Source organism: Rhinolophus hipposideros, assembly GCF_964194185.1.
Source record: "Rhinolophus hipposideros genome assembly, chromosome: 12".
NCBI classification, from domain to species: Eukaryota; Metazoa; Chordata; class Mammalia; order Chiroptera; family Rhinolophidae; genus Rhinolophus; species Rhinolophus hipposideros.
The window spans coordinates 15,014,143-15,041,713 of NC_138058.1; the positions used below are offsets into that span (position 1 = coordinate 15,014,143).

At 51.7% G+C, this 27,571-nt stretch overlaps 2 protein-coding genes across 16 annotated transcripts in view; one reads left to right on the forward strand and one right to left on the reverse strand.

Annotated features, from left to right (window-relative positions):
- Positions 1-27,571, forward strand: part of CAPG (capping actin protein, gelsolin like) — a gene marked incomplete at its 5' end in the record, with an annotated part of 104,751 nt that overhangs the window by 62,112 nt on the left and 15,068 nt on the right. The window contains 3 exons of one of the 11 annotated variants that reach the window (XM_081068286.1): positions 25,315-25,429; positions 25,553-25,763; positions 26,692-26,742. The exons of 1 other annotated variant lie outside the window; for it this stretch is intronic. Coding sequence is in view for 1 of the 10 variants with exons in the window: in XM_081068291.1 (XP_080924417.1) it covers positions 20,158-20,234 (77 nt within the window). Of the gene's footprint in view, positions 1-19,716; positions 20,235-25,299; positions 25,430-25,552; positions 25,764-25,850; positions 26,326-26,691; positions 26,743-27,571 lie in introns of those variants that run through there. 9 more of the 11 variants (XM_081068285.1, XM_081068296.1, XM_081068293.1 and 6 more) reach the window with 9 other exon arrangements.
- On the reverse strand, positions 4,860-11,223 carry SH2D6 (SH2 domain containing 6). Of its 5 annotated transcripts, none has more exons than XM_081068303.1 (13): positions 11,058-11,223; positions 10,840-10,969; positions 10,139-10,257; positions 9,496-9,556; positions 8,648-8,670; positions 8,145-8,205; positions 7,702-7,780; positions 7,457-7,487; positions 7,300-7,324; positions 6,790-6,845; positions 6,431-6,514; positions 6,100-6,258; positions 4,860-5,451 (listed from the first exon to the last, which is right to left on the reverse strand). In XM_081068303.1, the coding sequence occupies exons 1-13, from the start codon at positions 11,157-11,159 to the stop codon at positions 5,335-5,337; spliced, it is 1,047 nt and encodes a 348-aa protein (XP_080924429.1). In that variant the 5' UTR covers positions 11,160-11,223; the 3' UTR covers positions 4,860-5,334. The 5 variants fall into 5 exon arrangements, with proteins under 5 accessions (XP_080924429.1, XP_080924427.1, XP_080924426.1 ...); XM_081068301.1 differs by having other exon boundaries at positions 7,702-7,882; XM_081068300.1 differs by lacking the exon at positions 6,790-6,845 and having other exon boundaries at positions 7,300-7,340; positions 7,702-8,205; positions 10,199-10,257.

The window sequence follows — 27,571 nt, forward strand, 5'->3', positions numbered from 1 at the left end:
TCTCCCTCAATTGCTTTCCATCTCCAGTGCTTACTCCCAGCTTGGGTGGTGAGAGAAAAAAGTGTACATCCCCCCGCCCCCCATTACAGACTCCTCTCCCCTCCCTGAGCCTTAATTTCCTTGTCTGTAACATGAGGGGACAGGACAAAATGGGCCTATGGCTCCCAGCTCAGATGCTGGAGTCTGCAATGCCATTCTTTGGCCAGAACTTGAATCTCTTTCAATGCTTTCCCCTACCCAGCCCCCTTGGTGTTTGTTCTTGGGTTTTGCCCCTACTCTCTGACCTCTGTCCTTCTAACTTCCAGGCCTAAATGGAGGCTGTGCTTGGTCCACTCATTTTCTCGCCACAAACATTAGGCTATTCAAAACCCCTTTGCCTTTATAAACTCTCTCTCCTGGGTTATCATTTAATCCGAGCACACTGCGAAGGGTCCACTTCTCCAAGGAGCACAAGGGAGAGCTCAACTGAGAGGACCAACCTGGTGGGGCTGAGCAGGGAGCGTCTGCGGGTGGGGATAGAGAGTGTGGGGGCGGCAGGCCAGACTGTGTGAGAGAGACAGAAACTCAGGCAGCAGTGTACTTGGCCCAGGTCCCCGACCATCTTGGAATATTGGAGCTGGAAAGGCCTTCCAAGGTTATCTGCCTTTCCCACCCCATTTTAAAGATGAGGCCCAGCCAAATCAAGTGACCTGAAAGAGAGTGTAACTTAAAACCAAAACATTAGAATTCTATTTCCCTTAAAGGATCAGCCTTTGCTCCAGAAAAAAAGCTCTTTCCACAGGTTGTATTTTTCTCTTTTTGTCACTGACTGGTGACATCATCATCATGGTCCATGGTTGTTCTGAAGACCAGATTTGGAAACCACGATTCTGAAGTCCTGCTCCCAACACCCCTTTCTCTACACAACCAGATTTGCAAAGCAGAGAAAGAGAACATCTGGGAGAATTGAGATCAAAAGTAATTTTTAAATGACCCCAATATCCCCATAAACAGTCACTGTGGCCATGAGGGCAGCAGGATCACAGCCGCTCACAGTGGGGTGTAGGCATGATCTCTGCCAGGGGGCCTGGGCCAGAGCTAGGACTTAGTCTCTGCTGAGCAGACCAAGGCAGGTAGGTAGGTAGGCAAGGAGAGTGGGTAGGTAGGTAGGCTGGCAGGTGGCTGACTCCTCTCACATACTTGGCACCTGAGGAGGCTTCTGGGAGTATTGGTTCTGGAAAGACAATGAGTATCCTGGTGGAGAAGGGATGTTTTTTACATCCCCTGACTCAAGGGTCCTTAGAGTGTGGGAGTGAAGGTCGGGAGGGGAAGCCCTTTAGTAGGTGTGGAGGAGGAACAAGATGCTAGTTGGTGTGTGGCACAGAGTATGCGCTCAATAAATTCTGTGAACCATATTTTGTATAATTTATGGTGGCCCTAGAGCCAGCCAGACAAGTCTGACTTCTGGTTCTACCACTAACTCTGTGCTTTAGGCAACTCCTTTGTTGACGTAAACTTTAAGTGCCTGTACCAAGCAGGCATTTTCTTTACAAATATCAGAAGCCATACTCTCACTAATGTAAACCAAAAAAGAAATTTCTAGCTCACACAGCCAGGAGGGGCACTACAGCAAAGGCCAGGACCTTGGCGCAGGACCCAACACCTCCAAGACTATTTTCCTCCTTGTCTTTTCCTGACTTCTGTAGACAGGCTCTGTCCATGTGGCAGGGAAGGTGGCCATTTGCAGCCCAAACTCAGGTTGGGAAGGGGGGCTTCTCTCTCTCAACATTAATATGTGCATCTCAGAGAAGTTTTGACTAGTCCTGCTTCGGTCCTAGCCAGACCGAGATCACTTGCCTGGTCCTATGGTGGGGGAAGTGGGTAGTGTTACCAGGAGCAGGGGGATGGGAAAGCCAGATGTGCAAACAAAATGGCAATCACAATACTTATAATACCTAAAGGTCACATGTGTATGTGTGTGTTTTGGGGAAGCCCAAGTCACCAGGAGCCCTTGAACATGGAGCACGCAGGTGGGACCAGAACCAGGCTAGGCCTATTCAGTTAGGATTATTATTAGGTGTGACTTATTTGGCTCCACTATGTGTCAGGCTCTGTTAGACTGTTTATCTCATACACATCATTTCTCATTCTCACAGCAACCCTAAGAAGTCGGTATTATTAGACCGGTTTTAAAAGTGAAGAGAGGTTAAGGCATGCAGGCAATGAATAACCAAGCCAAATTCAAACTTGGGTCCTTTGGACTCCAGAGCCCAGGTTTTCCCAAGGTCAGTCTGACTCTTTAGATGGTTGCATTGAGCACACTCTCACCCCAGCAGGTGTGGTCTTTTGCCAGAGTACGTAACCACGGCTTTCATGCCCTTTCCACTACACAGTTCCTTGGCTCCCCCAGTCCTACAGGCCCTTCCTGGCCAATGGAGACAGGAAATCACTCTCAGTAATATATGGGCTTCTTCACCAAATAGGATTACTCCAAGACTTGATCCCCTAGTTGGTGACTCTCCCTGGAATTTTCTGGAGTCTGGCCTGTTGGGTGAGAGGAAATGGGGATGGGATGTTTGGAGGGACATGGGCATGGTAAAAAAAACAAGGGGTGTCATCTCTCACCTGAATCACTGAAATAACTGCAGCCCCTAACTGTTCTCCTTGCCTCTATGCTGCCTTCTACCCATTTAGCACTTCACAGCTATGACAATCCTCCTGAAATAGCATTCCTCCTGCACCCACCCCTGCTCAGCGCTTCAGTGGCTTCCCTTTGCTCACTCATTATGGTGGCCTTCCAGGCTCCTCCAGACCAACTTTCTTTCTCATCACTGCCCCTCACTTTTGGGAAGGCAAAAGACTTGGAATAATAGGATAGCCTGAACCACATGTGGCTATTTAAATTAGTTAAAATAATTAAATTATTATTAAATATTCAATGCCTCAGTCATATTAGTAATATTTCAAGTGCTTGATAACCTCTTATACTTGGCTACTGTACTGGACAATGTATATATAGAATGTTCCATCATCACAGAAACTTCTATTAGAAACAGTCTAAGCACTGGCTTAGACTTTTCTCTTAACAATGGAAGCCCTGATAGAAGAATGTTATGAGCTTTAGAGGAATCCAGGGTAGACTTGATCTATTCGGTGACTCAACAAATATTTGGCACCTACTATATTCCAGGCCCTGATACACAATGGTGGCCAGTAGGTAGAGTTGGTCCTTTCCTGGGAGTGAAAAGGCCATTGCTAGGGGATGTCCTAAGTGCCTGAGCCCAGGCTGGGGGAACCATGAAGCTTTCTTGGAAAAGAGGACATCTACGTGTAGAACTGCAGGCCGAGGAGGCTGCTCTTTTGGGCATTCAGGGTCCCTTGTTGCAGACTGTCCCCACGGCCTGGACTACTCCTTCCCCCTTTTTTTCCCAAGGAGGGAAAGAATGGAGGCTAGTTCCTTAAAGTTAGTACCCCCCCAGCTTGGACCAAGCCAACAATCCTTGTGAGGGCCACTGCACCCTTGAGTCACCACCCTTGAGTCACGGAGTGAGGCTGGGGAAGTGTAGAGGGAGCCAGAGCGGGCTAACAGAGCTGACTCACAGGGACGCTGTCCTGGGGTCTCCTGTCCCCTGCTTGTGCTCCAGCTCCCAGCTGCTAATCCCCTCCTCCCACACCCATACAGCAGGGCCGCCCTCACCCTGCCCTGTACCAGCTGCCCCATCCTGCTCCTCTTCCTGCTGCCCTGGCAGGAAACTACACCCCTGCAGTGACTTGAAAGAGGCAGTTCATTGACCCTAATTCACATACTCATTTGGAAGAGAGCAGCTAGAGTACTGCCCATCAGGCCCTTTACATGGAAAGCCTCACTTAAGCCTCCTAACCCTGGGATGATTGCGTAGGGACGATTATCTTCACCTCTGTAACAGAAACCAAGGCTCAGAGAGAGTAATTTGTCAGAGCAACAGCGACGATGGCAACTTTCGATGCCCTCTGGGCCAGCCTGGACCCGAGATCGCCCCCTACCCCCAGCCTCCCACTTGCATTCATTCCATGGTGTCCTCAGCCGTCCCCTCCCCGTCGCTCCGTCTGTCCCGCCTCCCGCGCTCCGGGCCCCGGGCCTGGGTGGAATGTGGATCCTCCCGCGGGGTCAGAACCCGGGAGCCTTCGGGAGGTGGGCACGGAGGTCGGCGGGTGTCGGGAGTGCGGGTCTTCGGAGCCAGCCCGAACGCTGGGCGGCCCCAGAGCCGCCTTTGTTTCTGCGGAGTCATGGTCACATGGCGCTTCCGGCTCCGGGTGTTCCCGGCGCCCCGCCAGGCCCGACGCCCCCACCCTCGGTCCCAGCGCGCCCCGCCCCGCCCCCCCCCCCACCCCGCCGCCTCGCTCGGAGCCCCGAACCCGGGAGCCCGCTGGGCCTCTCGTCCTCCCGGGGGGCCGCCGCTGAGCCTTCCTTAGCGTGTGCTCCCAGGACCGGCGTGCCCAGGATCCAGTACTTTCCTGGAGTCCGCCTGTCTCCCCTACTCCAGACAACACCAAGTGAGCAAAAGCAGGCGCCTCCCTCCCTGGAGGCACACTGTGCGGTAAACAGGTGGTGGAAAAGTACTTAACTCCATTCTCATCATTTAATGGGGTGGCGGAGCCAGCACCGAACATCCCTCCGGTACCCTCTCCGACAACCCCCACCCCCATCTACAGGCAAATGCGCAGTCAGTGGGCACAAAGGGGGCTGCTGCTTTCTGCCCTTGCCACCACTGCTCTGTCACTCATAGGCCTAGTTTGTGCCCTGGGGCATTTGAAAACCTTGGAGCCTCCTGGAGGCCACCTCTCCTTCACTCAGCAAATTCAAGAATTTGTTCAACAAATATTTATTGAAAGTGAACTACATGCAGGGCAACCAAATCCCTCCTAATGCCCAACCTGTGTTAAGCCCCCAAGAAAATGTGAGAGGATTCTCTTTGTGTCCCAGCAGTGCCTGAGCTGTTCCCAAGAGGCTCAGTTTCCCCAGGAGGCCTTCATCCTTGAGCCACTTGGGAGGCCCTAGTAACAGGGTAGACACAGCCATTCTTGGGAGCTGGGAATGGGGGCCCTGCCCGACCCTTGCTTTTCAGCCTTGGACATGCAGCAGGGAGTGCAGGGCGAGGCTCTGGGTGAGCATGGTATGGGGTCTCAGGGACCTTTTCTGTCTCTGGGCAACGTTTCAGTGCCTCTCATCTGGGCCCGCAGGGACTGGGGCAAGGGATGGGGAGGGTGTGGAGGGGTGGAGACCTGGGAGAGGGGAGAGGGAGACAGCCCAGCTAGGCGGACTGGGCAAGAAGCAACTGATGGGGCCGGAGGTGGGTGTGGACATCTGCTGGGGCGTCAGGGCTTGATGGGGAAGAGCAGACAGGTGAGTTGACGGCTGCCGCTGTGTCTGTCCACCAGGGGCAGGGTGTGCTGCATGTAGTGCTGGACCATGGCAGCCACAGAGGAGAAGCGCTGGACGGAGAGGCAGGGCATCAGTGAGTCCCGGGAGCCTCATGCTGGGAGAAACTTCCTGACGGAACTGCCGGCCTCTGGCAAGGGGCCTTGTTGACATTTTTACAAATATTTTCCTTCCTGTTTGTCCCATGAGGCTCCACTGCCATTTTGCTGCCCGATTCCAGGCCTCGTGCAACTTTCCTGTGACTACACCTATGGGCACGTTGTCTGCCAGGCTCATATTTCTAAGGCCAGATGGAAATCACTCGGGGGATGTGCCTCTGCCCCGTCCTCTAGCACGGGGAGCCGAGTGGCCGGTGACTGTCTCTAGTTTGCAGCCCAGCAAGTGCTGGGTGCAAGTTGAGTCCTGGCACAGACAGAATCTGGACTACCTGGGCTCTGCCCTCCTGCCAGCTGGTTCATTACAGGTACAAATGTCCCCACCCAGGCCCTGTGCAGCCTGAGCCATGCAGGAGGAAGTGCCTCCCCCAGAAGAAGGTGGACCTCTGGGGAGGGATTCAGGTCACTGGCCACTATTGTTTTCACCCACTCCAGGAAAATATGGAATGTGGGTTTTTCCCTAGGCAAATACTCCTAGCTGGGCCCAGGGTACTTCTCTGCTGTGTCCTCATTGCCCTTTAGTCCCCTACCTCCTCCAGCACCCACCTCCTCATGGTTCCGGCCCTCTCGGCCCAGGGCATAGTGGCGCCCACCATCCAGCCGCCGGATGGGAATGTTGAAGACCCGGCCATGGAGAAGCACTGCTAGGGTGAGAGGCTGGGAGCCATGAGGTCCTGAGCTGGGGCGCACAGTGTAGGCCCCGTCCTGTGGAGGAGACCCATCCATTAGCCTTGTCTTCTAACTGTCCACCCGCAGCCTTGACCGTCCATAGGCAGACCCGTCCCCTTGCCCTGTCTGCCCCCCTGCCTGCTCAGTGAGGCACAGCCCATGAGCCGAAGGAGTTCCAAGAAGGCTCAGGGGCTCTGTGGTTGCCTACCTTTTGGCATCGGAGCAGGGCACTTTCAACAGCATAACGGTCACAGTTCCCTGAGTACCAAGGCTGAGCCAGCAGGCTGCCGTCCTGTACGTACACACACACACACACACACACACACACACACACACAGACGTGCTCAGAGATGTGTGTGCAGGGCCACTAGATAGGAGGTGGGGAGCAGAGGACCCAGGGTACAGTTATTTGTGTTCACAGCTGCCTTCCCCAGACTGAATGTATGCAAGCAGAATAAAGACGTGTGCCCAGCACGGCACTGCACACACGTGTTCAATGAGTGAACACCAGCCCAAGAGGGTTCCCAATGCACCTCCACCCCCAGCCCTCTCTCAGCCCCTCCTCACCTCAGAAACTGAGGTGCTCCCGGTGGGGGTTACAGAGGAAAGAGAACATCTCCTCCCTGCTAGAAGAAGCAGGTTATAGTGCTGGGCTGGGAGAGGATTAGGCAAAAGAGCTTGGGGCCCTGGGCTGCAGGGGTTTCAGGGGTCTTGAGCTTGGAGGGGATATGTGCATAGGCCTGAAACCTAAAGCAGAGCACCCAGTGCTTCAGCCCTCTTCTCCAGGTCTTGGGCTCTGGTAAGACCCACCAGCTAGGCCAAGCGTGACCTCCAAATTAGGGGTAATCATGAGGTCAGGCTGGGAGCTTCCCGCTTTGGCGCAGACCCTGGAAAGTCTGCGAGAGCAGACCCCTCAGGCCTGCTCTCAACTGGAGGCAGAGCTGCAGGAGCATCAGCAAAGTGGGCCATAGGGTCTGGGAGGAAGTCCATGGCCTTCAGGGCTGTGGTTGTGGTGGGCCCTGGCAGGACTGCTGGGGTTCGGGGTTCAGGGTTCATGCTGAAGATGCCTGTACTCACCTTTAGAGGTGACATTCGCTGTTCCCTGGGACACAGGAGATCTGGTCAGAAGAGACTCGGCCCTGCAGGCCTGCTTCCCTGGGCCTAACGTCCCACCCTGAGACTCCCTCCCTCTATCCCCACTCACTGCCCCCCCCCACCACCATTAGCTTCTTACATTCCAAGCTTCCTGGGGGACTGTGGTGGGCCTGTGGGGAGCAAATTGGGGACCAGAGCTCAGGGTCTTTACTTCCTTCAAAAGAAAGGCCCAGTGAACCCAGAGATCCCAGGGTCAAGCCTGAGTGCTCCCACCTCTCTCTCTCTCTCTCTCTCTCTCTCTCTCTCTCTCTCTCTCTCTCTCTGACACACACACACACACACACACACACACACACACACACACACACCTGCTGGGACACTCACCTGGGCACTATTGATGTCCTTGGCAGAGGGACCGGGGCCATCAGGACTTGGGAGTCCAGTGTCTGAGGCAAGGCAGGGACTAAAACAGAGGACAGACCGGGCTGGGCCGGGAACCAGGCGGGAGGGACTGAGGACACCAGCCGAGCTGCCACTTCTCTGCGGCCTCGGCTTGCTGGGAGTCCTTGAAACCAGGTTGCAACAAACCAGCTGGGAAGGCCCACACAGCCCTTGCTCTAAGGGTCCCCTCCCTCGTAGGTACAGTGAGATCAACCTGCCCAGAGGTGGAAGCCTGTGTGTCCGTGTGGGTGTCTGAAGGCAAATGTGTGTTGGTGGCGGCGGTGAGAGAAGACGAGGGAAGAAGATGGAGCCAGGAGAACGTGCCGTGCTGTGAGCAGCAAGGGCCTCAGCCCCGGGTGGGTCGGAGGCAGAGGGCAGTGGTTCACCTGGACCGGGCTCGCACTCCAGGTAGATGTCCTCATCAGGTTTCTTCGCAGAGCCTGGCCCCTAGGGAGGGGTATGTGGGACCAAGGGTTTGACAAGTGAGTGGGAGGGAGGGCACAGCCGTCACTGGGGGCGCTATTGGCACTTAGCTCCCCCCTCACAAGGTGGACCTCTTTTGAGGAGCCAGCTGGGGTGATTAAAATTGCTCCTTTGCATGGAAGGGGGCACCCCACGAGCACCTTTCCCTTCAGAGGTGCCCACAGGCCCCAGCTCTCAGAGAATGTGGGTGTCCAAGAGGAGCTCTGGGCAATGCCCTCCCAGTAGCCCTTGGTGGCACCTCAGGACAACTGATAGGAGCCTATGGCAGACAGGGAGGGACTCGGCTCTGGCCCCTTTTCCTCGGTTTCAGAGACATTTCCTGGCCCTTCCAGGCCCCCAACCCAACCCTGCCAACTTCCTAGTCAGAAGCCTAGAGTGTGAGGTAGGGATTGAACGGGCCACTCACCCCTTGGGCTGATGCACTCAGCTCTGGAAGGAAAAGGAGAGGACCACCAGTCATGAGCGTAGGGAGAAAGGAGTTGAGTGATACTTAGGCTGGAAGAGTGGAGTATCCTTGGAACTTCTCTGTATCCTCAGAGCCAGCTTTGAAGCCCTGATAGAAGGCCACCCTCACGACCCCAGGGTGTTGTCTGACTTTACCTCCCAACTCGTTTGCCAAGCTTGGCTCCAAATGACTTCAGACTGTTTTAAAAATCAAAACTACCCTCAAGGTCATGGAGGTTTACCAACAGCTGAACATGTAAAAATAAATGTGTCTCAGGTTAGCAGTCTGAGCTTGGCCAGGGGGCAGCCCCTCCTGGGGTCACTTTCAGACAAACACATGCTGGCTGAGGTCCTTCCCTGGCCTGACATCCAGTGTTCCGGGGTCATAGGCCTCTGGGCACCTACCGTAGGGGAAAGTCTCTGGGCAGTGGTGGCAATAATGAAATGGCTGGAATCAGAGTCTGATGGCCCCAGGGCCCCCTCGATGGGGGATGACACCCAGATATGTCTCAATAGTGAGGGTCCTCCAGACAAAGTAGGTTGCCTATCAGATCTCTTCATCCTGTGATGCCCCTCAGACTCTGCTTCTATGATCTCAGGCAAAGTATTTCATGTCTGGGGCCCTACTCTCTTCAACTGCCTGCCTGAAGAGCACATAGGCAGGTAAAAATGAGGACCAGTTGGGGGGGAGCAGTAAGTAGGCTCAGCATGAGACCAATTTAAGGCAGCTCAACTGTACCCCCTGGGGCCTGATTCTCCTTCTCGGGGCAGGGGAGAGGGTGAGCCCTGGAAAGAGGACATCCCCGTTACCTCGTCTCCCAGAGGGCAATCTCTGCTTCACAGACTCCTGCAGGCTCAGTGGCGTCTTCAACTGCGGGCACAATGGGCAGTGTGGTCAGGGTATGGAAGGGAAACTGAGGCATTGGGAGGGCAAGGATAGTAGGGCAATCTATATCTGTGCAAGTTAAAAAACACAGCAACACAGGAGTTAGTGTACAAAGGAGGCGACTCTTCCCTTTGCCTCAATTCTGTGGCTCTTTGTTATGAACCTCTCCTTATTTTTTTTTATTCCAATAAAGTATATGACGACAGTGGTAGGTTTCAAAGCCCATAGCGGGCTCCTGGCTCCTGGTGGGAATGAGAGCTGGCAGTGATTGGCAGCTGAGTGAGGGATTTCATCGCTGTCTAGGCAGGGAGGGGTCCTCAGGCGCCAGGGTCCACTGAGGGGCAACGGAGCCTGTTTTGTCTCCCTTCCCCCCCCCACCTTCTCAGCTCAGGCAAGAAAGGTGAGTCCTGGGTGATGCTGACTGAGGAGTGAAAGAAGCCAATCAGGCAGGTGGGAGCAGCAGCTGTTCACAGGGCTCTGGCTTCTGATGCATCTAATTTTTCAGGGGCCTTTTGAGTGCACATGTGGGGAAATCTTGCAAATGAGATGCGTCTTAGATTTACTCACTGGGAAATGGTAGCATGGGGTGGGGCGGGTGGGGAATGAGTGACTTGGGAGGCTATTCACCATCTTGGGCTGGGGCTTCGGTGGTGGTGACTTGGATGGGCCCAGGGATCCAGAGTGATCTGGAAAAGACCCCAAGCATTGTGGGTCACAGGGTTCCTTCCATGTAGGTTGCCATTTTCCTCCCACCCCCACCTACCCTCTATTTCCTCCTCCTTCCCTCCAGTCCCTCCCTTCCCTCCTAGCTGGCAAACCTTGACAGCCCTGTCTCCATGGCAACTGGAGGCCGCCTACTTCCCTGCCCCCATCTGGCCTAGCCCAGGGAGCACCCCTACTCTTGCTGAGATGTGCTGGGATCTCAGAGGAAGAACACCAGGCTCTAGGGACCAGGCTGGGCCTCCTGCTTCCCCACTGTTGCCTTGGTTACACTGCCCTTCCAGCCTCTCCTCCTCTCCTCCCTCCCTCCTCCTCCTCCTCCTCCTCCTCCTTTCTCTCTCTCTCTCTCTCTCTCTCTCTCTCTCTCTCTCTCTCTCTCTCTCTCTCTCTCTCTCCAGCCGAAAGGCCTCAGTGACTGCCAGCTAAGGCCTCCCCTGGCTGCCCAGCACAGATGGAAAAAAGCCCAGGCCTGCACCCAGTTCTCTTGTGGGGACCTTCCTGCCCAGCCCAGCCACCCAATCTTTCTGCCTCCACTTCCCAGCCCTCACCCAGGTACAAAGAGCTCTCCTCAGTGCCAGGAAGGTGGGCAGGAGCTAGATTGACGGGCAGAGCCTCACAGGGGGGCAGCTCATATTTATCCTCCTCTTCCTCCTCCTCCTGGGCCTTCGGGATGGGGTGCTGAGCACAGGGAGGTAGAAGAGGTGCAGGAGCAGTGGTGGCCTCTCCCTCCCCCACCTCCCACCCCAGGCTCAGCAGCTGGACTTACCTTGTGTCTCGAGGTCCCTGCGGCAGGCAGAGGAGATGGGCAGGGGGCATCCGTTCTCCAAACGGGGGAGTCTTGACAGGAGACTGATGAGACTGGCCTCATCTCCTGCCAGCCCACCCCCTCTCTAGCACAATGAGTTACTCTCTCTCCCCAATATAATAAACCATCTGCACTTCTACAGTGAGCCTCAATGCTTCATTCAGCTCCAAGGAACCATTCATGATGGGCCTTTCCAACACTGCAGCAGCGCCAATGACAGGCATTTTGGAAACAAGGACACCTCCCAGCTAGCTGCCTGTTGCACCTATGCCAGTCCTCCACCCCATGTACCCCTAATTCTGTACAAGACACATGGGAGAGCTAGACCCCTTGACAGTGCTGGACTGTGACTGAGGGGAGACTTGACTTGCAGGGGACCCCTTATAGCTGGGCCCCTCTTGCCCACTGTGTCACTTACCTACACATCTTGGGGGTGGAAGGGGTGGTCCCAACCTGTAATCGGACTCTAGTCAAGTATGCCCAAGGGACCCTTGAGTTTGTGTCAGCCAGACACAGGAGTTGTGTGACAGCAGCCTGAGACAGGGCAGCAGGAGGAAGAGTCTGGGGGCCAGAGCTAGTACCCTGGGGTACACAGCTCGATGATTGGTGCCCCAGGGAAGCCAGTAGTAGGGAAGCCCTAGTGCTCACAGTGGGTTGAGGTATGCGAATGGTCTCATGGGGCATGTGGGGTGAGCCCAGGCACAATCAGCACAGCTCCAAAGATGGCTGTGCCCAGCAAAGGGGTGGCAAGTGGAGGCAAGAAAGGAAGGCAGAAGGAAAGAGAGGAGCCGAACACTCACCGGGGCTTGCTCCTCCTGAGCTTGTCCTGGAAAGAGTCAGGGAGAGGAACAAGGCTGTGGTCAGTGTAACTGGACAACTTTCCCTGCTCAGAGGCCTGGCCCCCAGGTACTGGCAGGTCTGTGCACCTGAGGCTGTCCCAGGACTAAGTCTCACCATGGCCAAGGCAAAGGAGTTCTGCCTCCAGGGAGCCCAGCCACTGCTACAAATGGCCTGGGGACAGGGACCCTATTGTTCCTGTTATTTGCATCCCACAAGCACCAGGAAGGTGGGCCTGCTGTGGCCTCCAACCCCAGGCCAACTTCCCCCATGCCACTCCCAGGGCCCAACCCCAGCTCCCCACACAGGGCCTCCCGCAGTTGTGGTCTCCAGCCCCTCTGCCCCACAGGAGGAAAGGCTCTCCCCTTCAGCCCAACCCTGGACCAGGGTTCAAAGGCTATCTGGCTTCCTTCAGCCCTCTGATCAATGTCCCCTCCTTCCAGAGGCTCAAACTTGCCTACAGATCAACCATACCAAGCCCTTTCCCAGTCCACAGAAGACATGACATTAGCGGGCAGATCCAGTTAAAACCAGGAAGCTGTCCTTGCAGACTCTTTCCTTAAACCCTTTATGCCTGCTGTCATTTGCTGGTGAATGGTGATCAATGTCAATGAAATGGAGGTTAGTGAAAAGCTCAGAGATATGCACTCATATTTACTTTGACAGCTTCCTTTTTGATGATATATTTTTTCACTCAGGAGATATTTACTAAACTTCCACTATTCCAGTTGCTGAAGATGCTGTAGGAAAACTAAACAGGGATCAAATATATGGTGATGGAAGGAGAGCTGACTCTGGGTGGTGAACACACAGTGTGATATATAGATGATTATAATACAGAATTGTACACCGGAAACCTATGTAACTTTACTAACCATTGTCACCCCAATAAACTTTAAAACACACACAACACATATACACACACAAAACTAAATAGGCAGGCATTACAGGCGTGTTTCCTCAATGGATTGTCACAGTAGTTGCGTGATGCAAGGACTAGTTTTATCCTTGCTTTTCAGATATCCTTGCTTTTCAAACTAAGTGTATGAGTCAGCTCAAGCTGCCATCACAGAATACCACAGACTGGGTAGTTTAAAAAACAGAAATTTATTTTCCACTGTTCTGGAGGCTGGAAATCTAAGATCAAGGTGCCATCAGGGTTGGTTTCTGGTGAGAGCTCTCTTCCTGGCTTGCAGTCAGCTTCTTGCTGTGTCCTCACACGGCCTTTCTTCTGCGTGTGCGTGGAGAGAGAGCGAGAGCTCTGGTGTCACTTCCTCTGACAAGGACACCAGTTCTATTGAATCAAGGTTTCATCCTAATGACCCCATTTAACCTTAATTACCTCCCTAAAGGTTCTATCTCCAAATACAGTCACTATCGGAGGTAGGGCTCCAACATAGGAATTTTGTGGGAACACAGTTCAGTCCATTGCACGGAGACTGAGTGGCTCTCCCACAGTCATGCAATTAGTAAGTGTGAAAGGTGGGATTCAACTCAAGTTTTGCCCAGCCCAGAGCCTGCGCACTAACAACTGAGCCATCCTGTATCTCACCTAGGACTGGGTCCTGACCCAACTTTCCTGTGATGGACTTAGATGCATCAGTACTCGCAGGCTTCCTTAAGGAGTCCATGATTTCCAGGTGGTCTGTTACCTGAGTGAATTTTGGAACTCGGACTTCTGAGAAGTGTTGGGGTGAAAAGAAGGGCCAGAGCCTAGTGTTTAACTCTGTTTAAATCAAGGAATGAGGAAACACAGACTAAGCTCATGAATGTAAAACCTTTCCAGGGCACCTTAACTTTCCTAGATTTATCATTTTGGCGAGGGCCTGTCTGTGGCATAAAGGAGAAATGAAGGCCACGTGCTTGCATCTTTGGAGGCCATGGTGGTGGGGGCACTGGGGAGAGAGCACCAGGGTTGGAGCTGGCCACCACCTACAGAGAAGAAAAAGACCAGATGATTCCTAGGAAGGGTTGAAGGGCACTTAAGAAGCTATGAAGACTCATTGGGGTTGCTTAACAGGGAGGCTATTTGGTGCAGTGGGAAAAACTGAGAAAACGAAAACAAAGAAACCATCCAGGCCTGGAGTCAGGGAGGGATCTCCTCCCTGACCTCCACTCCCCAGCTGACCTTTGTTCTACATTTGGACCATAAGGAGGTGTCAACTTCCCTCACCCAAAGGCACCTCATATGGTACCAGAATCAGCAGGTTAAAGTTAGCAGGAGGCTTTACATACCATCCCAGTGCAAACCCAAAACTCAGTGAGGGTTCCCAGCCCATATTGCCCTCGCCACACCATACCCTCCCTCTGTTCTGGGCTTTGCATAGGCAAATGCCAGAGCGTGGGTGAGTAAAAGGGCCCCAGGTAGAGGATGGAATCCATGTCACCTCGGTGGGGTCACTGGCTTGGACAGATCAGGGAGAGAAGGGAGAGGAAGGCGTCCTCCCTCATGGCTTTGTCTCACCCCAGCCAGTCCTGCAGGACTGTGCTTCTAGCTAATTGCACAGAAAGATTTGGACATCCTCTTTCTCCATCTTTGGCACAGGATTGCTTTGTGTGCAGCCATTGCTATTCCCTCGGGATGAATTCCTAGAAGGAGAATTGCTGGAAACACATCTTGAAGGTTTCAGTGTCCCATTGTCTGGTAGTACGTGAGTGCCTGTTTATGGTCCTCCCAAAGCACAGTTCTCGACATTTCAGATCTCAGATACTGATCTCTAACGAGAGCAGGCCATAATTTACAGGCCCAGGGCAGTCAAAGTCCGCCCTAAGGAAACGAACAGCTCTCCAGAGCAGTATTCCCCCATTTGCCTGGTCATAAGAATCACTGGAGGACTCGTTAAAAGTCTTAGATTCCCAGACCTTCCTGAGATCTTAAGGACTGGATGTTCCAGAAGAAAATTGGGAATCTATGTTATTTTTAATAAGCATCCTACATCAAGCGTATGATCAGTCAAGTTTGAGAAACAACTGTTCTGTGGGAGTCTGAGATGATGTGACTCCTAGGACACTTTTAGTATCACATAAAGCCTTTAGCTCATTGGGAACAAAGGGATGCCCGCAGAGAAGGAATGTGACACAGACCCTGTTCTAAGGGGCCACTATGAGTGACAGAGAGGGCAAACCCCTGGAGATGTTCAGTCTCTCTTGGTTTCCACTTCCTCTTGCGTAAATGAGGATATTAGTAACGCATTCCTTCTGCCCTGAGTGGCGGTGGGGCTGCGGGCTCCAGGAGAGGACCACACATCAAACACCATGCGGGCACAGTAATATGAGCTCTTCCTGAGGTGGTGGGGTCATGGCTGACGTAGTTGTCAGCAGACAGAGAAGGTGGTGAAGCCTAGTTGGGATTCCTGGTGTGAGCACAGCAGGAAGCACTGTGAGGAAGGGGGTGGTGTCTGAGGACCAGAAAGATGACAAGTAAGCAGGGTGTGGCCAGAGGTCTCAGAGGTGGGAGGGTGTGGCCCGTAGAGCAGGAGATGTTGAGATGAAGGTGGCTGGACTCCTGGAGAACTGAAGGGGACGTCGGCCATTCTTTCTGATTGTTGAGCACTTCCTACATTTGGAGCCGTCTCCATCTCATGAATCTTGCTTTCATGCACAGAAGCTAGACGACGCCTTCCCAGTGCCCCTTGCAGCTAGCGTGCAAGCATTCTGCCAGTCAGATGCCCCCGTGTTAGACTTCGTATCTGAAGCAGGCCCCAAGAGGAATCCACCCTGGCAGGGGAGACAGCTGTACCTTGTTTCCAAAGGCCGAGGAGGCTGAGACCATAGTGGTACCACTCAGGGCCTGGGCCAGCAGAGCTGGCAGACGGTGGTGTCTGTTCTCAGGGCTGCCTCCACTAGGCCAGCTTCGCTGTGACTTTGGAGGCATTGTTCCTGGCTGGTTCTCTGGACCTCCTGGAGATGCTGTGAGCTATAGAACACTTTCAATAACTTATATTCAGCCTAAACTAGCTAGAGTTGGTTTCTCTTGGTTTTGGTTAAGAGCTGTAATTTAGAGATGAAACTGCCATGTCACTGGCATCACTAACATGGACCCAAGAAGCTTGAACCGAGCAGCCAGTTGTGTGTGTCTCCTGGGAATGTGAGATCAGCTAGAAATGTGTCATAGCTTTATATTTCTATACTCTTGAGACTTTTTTAAATGACAAACATTAACTATTTTTATGATTTAAAAAAATCAGTCAATACGGAGAAAAAGAGAAAAAAATAAGGAGGGAGAGGTGACCTGGATTTGAACATGAGGAAGCACTGGGTGAAGAATGCACTGGGGGCAGGTGGGGCCCTGGCAGTGGAAGGTGAGGCCAAGGGAAGGGCCTGGGGGTGTGAGGCCACCACAAGACAGCCAAGGAAGTAGGGGAAAGGGCGCTGAGAATACAAAGATTCTTCTCTCCCAAGGGAATAGGAATCCACAGGAGCCAGTGGAAGGGGTGGGGCAGAAAGACGGAAGGGAGAACTTTTGGAACATGAGGTCAGGGCCAAATGGGTGGCATGGGACAGGCCTGAACATGAGGGCATAAAGAAGGGAGACCTGGGAGTGGAGAAAGAGGTCCCGTGAGGGTTGAGGGAGAATGAGTCCCAGGCAGATAGTCAAGGTCTAAGTGAACTTTGTCTGTGGTTGGGTTAGTTAATGTCAGGGACAACCTTGAAGCGAGGTGGTTGGCCATAGAGAGAGAAGGGACCCTTCTGGGTTGATGAATGAAGGAGAATATTGGGGCTGGCATAGCACCAGCTGGCTATACCCCTCTCCTTCCGTGGCCTGCTGCCTTCTGAGGCCTGCTGAGTCAGCTTACTTTGGTAGCAGCTGTGATGGGCGATGGAGGGCTGATGGACAAAGGCACAGACAAGCTTCCTCACAGGAGTCTCTGGCCTATTCTTCCATGGTGCGTGATCATTTATTGCTGCAGATTCAGAGGTTTGTGACGGATCCTCCCTCCATCTCCCCTGAAAGTGGATACAAAACTTGGTGTGTAGTTTGCCTCTGTTTTTCCAGAAGGCAGCGCACTTTCATTTAGGGTTGGAGTTGAAAGTTGAGGTTGGCTTTCTCTGGCTGTCAGGGTAAAGTGCACAAGCTGGCACCACCCTACTTCCCTCTGCCCCTGGTGTGCCTTTGTCTCACATAACCTGTCCTTCCCTGCTCCGGAAACTTTCTTACAGCAGATTGGGTCCTGCCACAGCTCTGCCTAAAACCCTTGCGTGACTGCCCATGGCTTGTTGAATGGAAACCAAATGTTTCTTGTTGCCTCATTAGATCAGGCCCCTACCTACTTCTCCTTCACTTTTTCCCATGGACTCACTGACACGCACCTTCTTTCTGTGGTTCCAACATGATTGGGGCATCAGGGTGGCTTATTCTGCACTCTATTGACTTAAGGAAATTTCAGTTGGAAAAAATTTAGATCTTTACTCAGTCATGAGAGGGTTCTCTTAACGTATAGTAAACACAGTAAAAAAGAAAAAAAGGACTGTTCTATATGCATAGTTTACTTTTAAAAAGTTTGCCACCCTCACCCCCAAATCTACTCTCCTTATCTCTGCAACTGGCAATGCCTTCTTCACAGGTGACGCAAGCACACTCTCCTTCCCTCACACCCTGGTCCTCACCCTCCACCTAGCAGATCACCATAGCTTCTTGAGTTGTCTTTACATTTGATTCATTAGCTCACTGCTCAGATTCTACCCAGGAGAGAGCCCAGAAGGTGTTCCAGTATTGGGGAAGCCTGGGTAAGGTGTAAACACTTACAATGTTACAGGGCTTCTTTCATCCCTTTCTAGTCTCAAACAGGCTCCTTCTTATCTGGGGGCTGTGTACCTGCCATTCTTCTGCTGGAACACTCTGGCCCTTTTCCTCCCTCTTCCTTGGGGCCACAGCTTAAGCGACCCTCAGCAAAAGTCCCAGACCAAGGCAGTCTGTCCCCCCACACTCTGTGGCCTCCCACCACAATTAAATCTACAGGTTTATTTCAGGACTAGACTATAGATTCCCACTTGACTGTAAGCTCTCCAAATGGGTAGCAACCGTGTCTGTGTTCATAGCCAAATTCCAAGGGGCTAGCCCACAGCTTGGCATAGTAGGCTCTCAAAAAATGTGTTGTAGCTGCGTATTCAAATCTTACTCAGAATCCACTGCTGTGCAAACATCCTCAGTCTCTCTCCTCTAAAAGGTGCATGGCTTGCTCCCTTCCTGCGCATTGGACACCAACCTCCAAACCTAGACTGAGGACAGTGTCCTGAGGCCTTTTCCCTGTTACCTGCAAATAACCCCCTTCTCTAAATGCAGATGGGTTACCAGGGACTGGTTCTCTGGGTACCAAAGGTACTCTGGGTAACTTTGACCTATCTTGCCCTCATCCTACTATTCCTTTCCTCTATTTACCTCTCCTCTATTTACCTTCCTGAGTGGTATGAGTGTGGGGGCATGTATTTCTCCCCCACCGTCCTTGGCACTCCACCCCCTCCCCACTTTCCCATCCCTCAACTCCCTGGCCAGATGTAATAGGGCGCTGCTTAGGCTTCCTTCTTCAGTTCAGAGCCAGGGAGCCAGGCATCTCCTATTCCCGCTGCATCCTTGTTCCTTTCTCCTAAGACACGTGATCCGGAAGAGACAAGAAAACCCGGCGTGGCCTTCCATCTCCCTCTTAGGAAAGACCAGGCACTGTCGCAACCGGATGTGTTTCCATCCCCACATCCTTCCTTGATGGGTATTGAGGGCCCTGAGATCATCCTCCCCATCTTTACCAACGGAAAAGCGGAGACCAAAGCGGAAATGAATGCTGGGCCTCGGGCCAAGGCAATCTAATTGTGTACACAGGACCAAAGCCTTCAGTCCCCTCACCCCATCCCGGGCTGCTACAGAGACCTGAGCCGTGGTTCTACGGGAACAGGCGACCCCTGGTGGTAGGGAGAAGCGTGGCGGCCTCATCTCCAGAACAAGCAGAAGGAAGGGGCGTGGCCTGGTGGACCACTGACACGGGTTTAATTATCACCTGTTATTGATGCTAGGACCTTGTTTCAAAAATCGACAGAAATCTGTGAAGTCCTATATAAATGCAACATTTTACAAACCCGTATAAACAATATTGACATAAAAATTCAACCATAATACCTCTATACGTGGAAGGTGTTAAAATGAATTTCTGTTTGATTTTTAAATGCCAGTTTAAATAAACTTTTATTGAAAACATTTATGTGCTAACGATATCTCTGCTAAAATGGGAATCTTGCATTGCATCCGGATGTGTAACCAGTGTGGGTGCAGGTACTTCCATGTACAGAATATACACGTATATGTTCCTGAGTGGCTCTCAAAATCCGGAAGGGGGAAGAACTCCACTTTTGGTGCACCTTACCCTTAGCCACATTCTCTGTAATGACCTAATAACACTGCCCTGTGACTTTAACTGCACCCTGCTGCCTGGATCTTCAGAAAGCAGGGATAGGCACTAAATGGCTTCTGGCACATCATGAGCAAATAACACAGGCTCTTACTGATTCAAGTCTGGTGCTAAGCCCTGGAATGCAGAAGCTCACTGTCCCAGGAGAGAATGGGCTCTTCTTAAAGAGGGACTGAAGCAATAGCTCCAGTTTCCATGGTATCTACCTTTTATGTCTAGGGACAGAGAGGCTACTCAACAAAAGACTAGTTGTCTTAACAGAAATACTTTGAAAACCAAGCCTTTGAGAACTTCCCAGGCAAAAATGGGCATGCTTAGAGACCACCTGACCAGTTAACATGACCCCCCACTCCTGCTACCAATGGAATCTGGGCCACCTACTTGGAATATCCTCTTTGGACTTGTTTCTAACTGTTCAGAGATTAAATGGAATATTTCTAGGAAGTATCTGAACTCGACCTAACTACAGAAGAATAAAATCTGACATGACAGAGACCTAGCTATACCTTCACAAACTAGGTCTTTTAGGAAGTATCTGAACTCGACCTAACTACAGAAGAATAAAATCTGACATGACAGGGACCTGGCTATACCTTCACAAACTAGGTCTTTTCCTTTCAAACTTGATGGCTAAGGACACAGCAGTCTATAACAAGACCGAAAGTGTAAAAGCTGAAAATGGGGTTGGAGACACAAAGTCCAATGTATTGTTGGCCACTGTGGTGTCACTGCTCCCGATACAGGTGTAACCTGAATCCCCACTTGGGAGCCAGAAATCAGCTGAGAAGAGGCTTCTGGAGAGAGACTGCCCAGGCCCCAGCGGGTGAATGAAGTGGGTCCTCAGCACAGCTCATCCCACGGAGCAGGCTGAACCCGAGTTCCTGACTGGCACCAAAGGGTTTGGGTAAGTCCCTTCTGCAGCGCCGCAGAGGATCCCTGGGCAACGTGGGAAGCTAGGACAAGAGGTCTGGCGCTTCACCCTGCGGTGTCAGCAGAGAGCACTTTGAGAGAGAGCACAATGAATGAAAGTGCCCTGGTTATAAACTCCTTAGCAGCCCCTCAGCCTTACCTGGCATTGCCACGTAAAGCTGATGCCTGGGGCGCAGGGCGCTGAGAGCGGCAAACACAGCTGCCCGAACATCCGGACCTACATCCCAGGATAGGGAGCACCCAAGCCTTCCCTGGGCTCCTCCAGACCTGAAGGCCATCCAGGGACCCTAACAGGGTTAGTCCTGCTTCTGGGTTGGGGCTGCTCCGCCCTCCAGGAAAAGGGAGTTCGCTCCAGGCGACGGAGGAGACGTCTGGGAGGCGCCCTGTGTCCCTCCCAGGTGACGCGTCCAACCTCCCTCCCACCACGCCCTTCCCCTGAGGTCCTAGCCTTGTTGGGAGGGCGAAGCAGGGAACCGGGATGGTGGGAGACAGAACACTCCGAGGTCCAAAGGCGGAGAGCCCACCCCACAATGGGGATCCCACCGCGCTCTCTTCCGGTAGCGAATGTTCCCCTCCTCGAGGCCCCGCCCCGCAGCCCACTGCCTGCTGGGATTTGTAGTTCACGGGGGTGTGGGGCCGGTACGCCCGGCGCGTGCGTGTCTCTGTGTGTCAGTGAGTGTGTACCAAGGTCCGCTGTGGCGTTACTGTCCTCCTGACCTCGCACGCGATGGCCCATTGGACCTAAGCTTGGCGTAGGGATCGTAGACCGCAGCTCCTTTGCCCCGCCCTGCGGCCCATTCCTGCTGGGATTTGTAGTTAGGGCCTGAGTGGAGCCAGAGCCCAGCCAGGAGTGGAGCCATCCTTACTCCTTGTTTTCCTGTATGCCCTGGATCTGTAAAGAAGGCCTTTGGCGGAGTTCCTAACTCCAGCCAAGCTCCCTTCCCGCTGGTCCACCGCCCCTCGATGTATCTGCAGGTGCATGTAGGACCAGCCTCCAGATGGGCAAATTAAGGCACAAGAGGAGCAGAGCCAGCGTGGAGTGGAAAGGCGGGAGAAAAAAGCTGGAATGAGGCCTAGGCCTGGGAAGCCCAGCCCAGGCCTGGTGGGCAAGGCTGGGCTAGGAGAGGGTCCAGAGCCCTTTCAGTTCTTAAGAGCCTGTGATCAATGCTGTCTCAAAATGATGAACAAACACGTTCCAGGACTGGCTGGCACATTAGAGCGGACTACCTTACAAAGTTGACATAAAATTTTTATTTGCTAAATTTGGCAACTCTGCAGAGGGAGCCCATGGTGGGAGGAAGTATCTTGTGAGCAAGAAAACAAAGAAATGGGGTGACCCTAGCCCATGGATTTGCTTTGAGGGTCAAATGGGCCTTATGTGTGGGGTGGGGGATTTTGTAAGCTAAAGCCCAGGGCAGGGCATGGGTGAGGTGTTATCATTGCCAGGATCTGAACCTGAAGCACTGGAGAAAGCTGGGCCTTCAGAAGCCCCACTTTAAAGGGGAAGGTACTTACTATAGTTATGTAAGACGTCCCCATTAGGAGAAGCTGGGTAATAGAGGCATGGGACCTCTCTATACTATTTTTTTTTTATAAGTTGGGTGCAAATGGGACAAGAATGGACACTTAAAGGTTACAAAGCCTTTTGTTTTTATTTTTAATTTTTATTTTTTAAAGAATTTAAAAAATTTATTTTTCAAAATTGATTTTTCAATTATGTTGACATACAATATTATATTAGTTTCAGGTGTACAGCATAGTGGTTAGACATTACATAATTTATGACGTGATCCCCGATAGTCTAGTGCCCACCTGGCACCATACGTAGTTTTTACAATATTATTGACTATATTCCCCATACTGTACTTTACATCCCCATGACAATTTTATAACTACCAATTTGTACTTAATTGCTTCACCTTTTTCACCCAACCCCTCTCCTATCTGGTAACCATCAGTTTGTTCTCTGTACCTATGAATCTTTGTTTTGTTCTTTAGATTCCACAAATAAGTGAGATCATATGGTAGTTGTCTTTCTCAGTCTGACTTATTTCACTTAGTATAATACCCTCTAGTTCCATCCATGTTATCACAAATGGTAAGATTTCATTCTTTTTTATGGCTGAGTAATATTCCATTGTATATGTATATATACCATATCTTTATCGTCTATTGATAGGCATTTTGGTTGCTTCCATATCTTTGCTATTGTGAATAATGCTGCAGTGAACGTAGGGCTGCATATATCTTTCTGAATTAGTGTTTTTGATTTCTTTGGATAAATTCCCAGAAATGGAATTGCTAGGTCATAAGGTAGTTCTATTTTTAATTTTTTGAGGAACCTCCAAAATTTTTTCCATGGTGGCTGCACCAATTTGTTTTCCCACCAACAGTGCGTAAGAGTTCCCTTTTCTCCACACCCTTACCAACACTTGTTTTTTGTTTTTGTTTTTTTTTAATTTTATTGGGGAACAGTGTGTTTCTCCAGGGCCCATCAGCTCCAAGCTCCAAGTCATTGACCTTCAATCTAGTTGGGAGGGCACAGCTCAGCTCCAAGTCCAGTCGTCGTTTTCAATCTTTAGTTGCAGGGGGCGCAGCCCACCATCCCATGGGGGAATTGAACAGGCAACCTTGTTGTTAAGAGCTCACACTCTAACCAACTGAGCCATCTGGCCGCCCCTCTGGAAGGTAAGCAGCAACTTGTCTTCAATCTAGTTGTGGAAGGTGCAGCTCATTGGCCCATGGGGAATCCAATCGGCAACCCTGTTGTTCAGCGCTCTAACCAACTGAACCATTCGGCCGCCCCAACACTTGTTGTTTTTTGACAGCTTTACTGAGTGTACAATTCAATGTTTTTAGTATATTCGCAGAGTTTGTGCAACCATGACCACAATCTAATTTTAAAACATTTTCATCACCCCCAAAGGAAATCTGTATCCATTAGCAGCAGTCTCTCCCTAAATGCCCCCAACCCCTCTAGCCCTAGGCCACTACTAATCTACTTTCTATTCCTATAGATTTGCCTCTTCTGGATATTTCATATAAATGAAATCATATAACATGTGCTCTTTAGTGACTGGATTCTTTCACGTAGTGTGATGTTTAAAAATTCGTCCAGGTTGTAGAATGTATCACTATTCTGTACTATTTTTGCAACTTTTTGTGAGTCTATATTTTGAAATAAAACTCAACAAATAATAATAATAACCAAGGTATCTAAAGGGTGAGCAGAGGTAAATGTGAAAGGACTCACAGGTGGAATTAGCATTCAATGATGAGAGTAGGGTGGGCCTTGGAAGGGGAGGAGGGAGAGCAGGGCCTGGCAGGGAGGAGGGGGCCCATCTCAGCCCAGCTTCACCTCAGGAGGCTGTAGGCACTGAGTGTTGGTGGGGGGAAGGTGTCATGGCGTCCCACCACCTGGCTTCCAACCTATTCTCTGGTAAATCATTTTGACCTAACTTTGCCTCCATTTCATCATTTGTATAATGAGGATATTGAGATGATCTACTTTAGAAGGTAAATGAGAGAAAATCATGTAAAGGACAGTGCCAGGACTCAACAGTGATAGCTCTTCTCATGACCTTACAGTGGTGATGAGGATCCAGTGTGACACTGGCCTTGAGGAGTAAACCTGTCCTCTTGTGTCCTCCCTGGGGACCAGCTAATCACTCAGTGCCCTTCCCCACCACCATCACAATGCTCCTCTGGCTGGCTCATGCTCATTCATACTGTTCCGGACAGTCCCACTTTTCCAAGAGGTTACCAAGGAATTCCAGGGTGTCGCTGTCTAGGATGCCCCTGAGCACCCAGCAGTGATTTAAAAAACAAAACAACAAACAGAAAACTTTCGAATCTTGAACTTTATGCAAAAAATATGGCCATCCAGACCCCTGGCCATTCCTCAGAACGGGTTGAAATGATCTAGAAAAATTCATTGTAGATCAAATTTAAAGGCTAGAACCATCATGAGTCAGTGCTTTCAAAGGAATATTTTGGAGAATTTTAACGTTGCAATTTTTAGGTATCGAGTATTGAGACAGATCCTGGTCAGTCCCAGATGCTGAGGAAATGCAACAGCTGGGCCTGAGCTGCTCCTCTAGACTGGAGTCAGAGGAGCCAGGAGCCAGAGGGGACTCACTCTTTTATAGGGGACTCTCACTTTTCTAGTGCCTGCATTCTACTGGGAAACTGAGGCTCAGAGGACTGTGTGGCAGGGTAGTTAGAAGCCAGGTAGGGAGAACTCACTTAGGGAGAATCGTTCGCAACTTCAGGAAGTTCTTAGCCCTGGAAATTGGTTCACAGCCTGGGTCCATGGACACAGAAGCAGAAAGCTGCTGTCTTGGGCATCCTCAGACCTTGGCTAGAAACCAAGCAGCCAAGACCGGAAATCAGTGTCTGATGCCTTCCTTTCCCAGTTGCTTTCAGCCAGATGTTTGTCCTAGGAGTTTATTAATAATGTCACAGCACCCTGCATGTGTCTGGGCCTTTTTTCAAAGAGCCTACCATACATAAGTTGTCTCACCGGATGCCCACAATACCCCAAGGTAGGAGAGCTGGGATATTGTTCCTCACTTCACACGCAAGGAACCTGTTAAGCAACTTTCCCACGGTGACAGAGCAGTACTACAATGTGGAGATTTTGCTCTCTAATCTGTTAAAACATCAATGCAATTTTTTGGAGTGTCTTTTACCTGCTGGGTGCTAGGGTCACAAGGACAAACTGACATGGTCCCTGTGAAGAGGCACATGTTGCAGACAAGAGAAAGTGGTGGTCAGGGAACATTCTGGGGGTGGCTGTAGTGATAAGTGTTTTACACCTTGGTAGGGATGTGAGTTACATCGGATGTTTGCATATGTCAAAATTCGTCCATTGCACACTTACAATTTGTGCATTGCACTGAAAATTTTACCTAAAAATGCAGAAAATGGGAATGCTCTGTAAGGACTATGCCTAGCAGGGCCTTGGTAGCTGTCTGGAAGCAGGCCAGGGCTGACAGCGTAGGTTGCCCATGGATCCAGTTCCGCCTTTGCTAGTGGGTGTGGCTGAAAAGTTTTCTCCTGGAGGCTGTAGAACCAGAGAGCTTAGTGGCCTCCATGCCTAGAGCACCTGGGGAGCACTGAGGAGAGAGTGAGGGATCACTGCCGTCTCATAGGAGGGATATATAGCAGGTGAGCAGTAGGTCAGGGGAGGAAGGACGAGGGAAGGTGGTCTCTCAGCATTCCTCAGGTTGCCCAGCTTCGCACAGATGGCAAAGGGCTGAACCAGGCTTTGAATTGCTTCCCTTACCCTAGGTGGAAAACACTCAAGCCGGTTGGAAATTTCGAAGCTGCTTCCCAAGAAAGGAAAAAGCCCTCTTCCAACTGTGTCCGGGAGCCAAGGGCTAAGCCCTGATTCTGATGCCTTCTGTCACTTGACATCTCGTGGGGTTTGCCTGCTGCGCATGGCTCTCCCCATTTAGAAGCCAAGCGCTGCCCCACTCACCTCCAGAGAGCTTGGCTTCCGGTGCGGACAATGGCTGGCCCGTTTTCAGGGGCGCCCCCAGGTGGTTCGGGCCGCCAGCCCCTCCCTCTGACTCACTCGGGCCGCACCCAGTTGCTCACGTCGAGGGGCGGCGGAGAAGGCGGTCTAAGCACCGCGGTCAGGCTCTGGAAGGCAGGTAGCGCCTTGGGGTCTGAGCGCCGGGGCACTTCGGCTCCCCCTTTGGGGGTCGTAGAGGCTCGGCTGCTTCTGGGCCGCCTCCTCCGGGCGCCCCGCTGCCCCCTCTCTTTGGGGCGCCCCCGCGTGTTTAATCCCGTCTGCGGCTTCCAGTAAGGAGGGGCAGGAGAGGGCGGGCCCGTGCCGAGAAAGCTTGTTTGTACTCCGTTTGTACCGAACTCGGTACCGTTCCTGCTGGGGGGGACCGTACCGGGAGGAAACATGTGAGTCTGGTGAAAACAAGTTTTAAAAGCTTGTTACCAGATAATGTCATTAGCGGGTGCATGGTTAAGAGTTACTAGGCGCTGAGACTCCCGGGCTGAGTGACCTGTTCTTTGTTTCGCTGTTCATTTGCAAACCTTTCAGCTAGGTAGGGGAGGCTTAAGTGTGGGGAACAAGGATTCATATTCATCCTTGTGCCACGGGTGGGCGCACAGAGGCCGCAACCTAAGACCTCCCCCAGTTTCTGCACCCGTGCAGACCAGTGTCGTGGAACCCCCCTGCGTGGGAGTGGGGGTGTAGTAAGGGGGGGGCGATTCCTGCGCTACACCAAGAGCTGGAGGAGGGGGCAGGGACATTCCTTCCCGAGATGCTGAGCCTGTTTACTGGGGTCTTCCTAATCAGTTCTCAGTGTTGGGAAGAAAAAGAAGTCTAGGTTTATTAAGCATCTGTTATTTGCTCATTAATTATATGATGTCATTTGATCTTCACATTTAGCTTTATGCTTATTTTACAGATAGGGTCCAGGGAGTCTCCAGGAAGTCACTTGTCAGAAGAAGTGCAGCCAGTAAGTAGCCAAACTATCCAACCCTGCCCACTCTATAGCCTCTGCCCAACCTCTGGTTCTGGTGGGGACAAGGCCCTGCTGGGGTTCCAACCCAGATTACCTCATTTTTAAGGCCAGCAGTTTGGCCATGGAGACGCTCAGATGCCAGCTAGAATTGGAGGTTGTTTTGAAGAGAATATTTAACTTCCCGTCTTGCTCTAGGAATTTTACAACATGGATTGATGTAGTTCCATTGCCCACACGATGCCCCCTGGGTGGGGTCCCTGCTGACCTGCCCAGGGCAAGGGCAGGCTTGTGTCCAGGATGGGTGGGTCAGTCCTGGCCCAGGAGTCGCGTGTGTATGTGTGACTGTGTGAAGTGGGTGCTCTCTTTCTCCTGGAGCACACACGGACTCCGCTTCATTCTTCCACATGGATTCAGGGGGGAATGGAAGCTTCCTTTGCTCTGCCTCCTGCTCCCTGTGTGATGGTGGACTAGTTGCTTGTGCTCTTAGGGCCTCAGTTTCCTCCTCTGGAAAACGAGCAAGCCGGTTAGACCAGACTAGCTCTAGGGTCCTAGGATGTGATGTAGGCAAGACGGTTGCCCCTGGTTCGATCCAGAACCACACTTATTGCTGTCCCTCAAAGGGCCTAGTGCCACAGTCACGATTGTGTGACAGATAGTAAAGGTGTGGTGAATGAATGTAAAGCTGACCGAGGGTCGACGTGAAAGGCCTCCGGCATTCGGGACACTACAGAATCAGTAAAGAATGTTTCCCAGCCTCAGCCACTTGCTCAGAACTGAGCTTTAAAAAAATAAATCCAACGAATGCTCAGAGCAAGGAAAAAGA

Bases quoted from the DNA above. Each gene is read 5' to 3' on its own strand.
- SH2D6 (XM_081068299.1), bottom strand. From the start codon at position 11,159: ATGAGGCCAGTCTCATCAGTCTCCTGTCAAGACTCCCCCGTTTGGAGA. The intron at 8,671-9,495 runs GTAACGGGGATG...TTTTCCTTCCAG, and splicing joins ATTGCCCTCTGGGAGACGAG to AGCTGAGTGCATCAGCCCAA. The intron at 8,206-8,647 runs GTGAGTGGCCCG...ACCCCTCCCTAG, and splicing joins TGAGTGCATCAGCCCAAGGG to GGGCCAGGCTCTGCGAAGAA.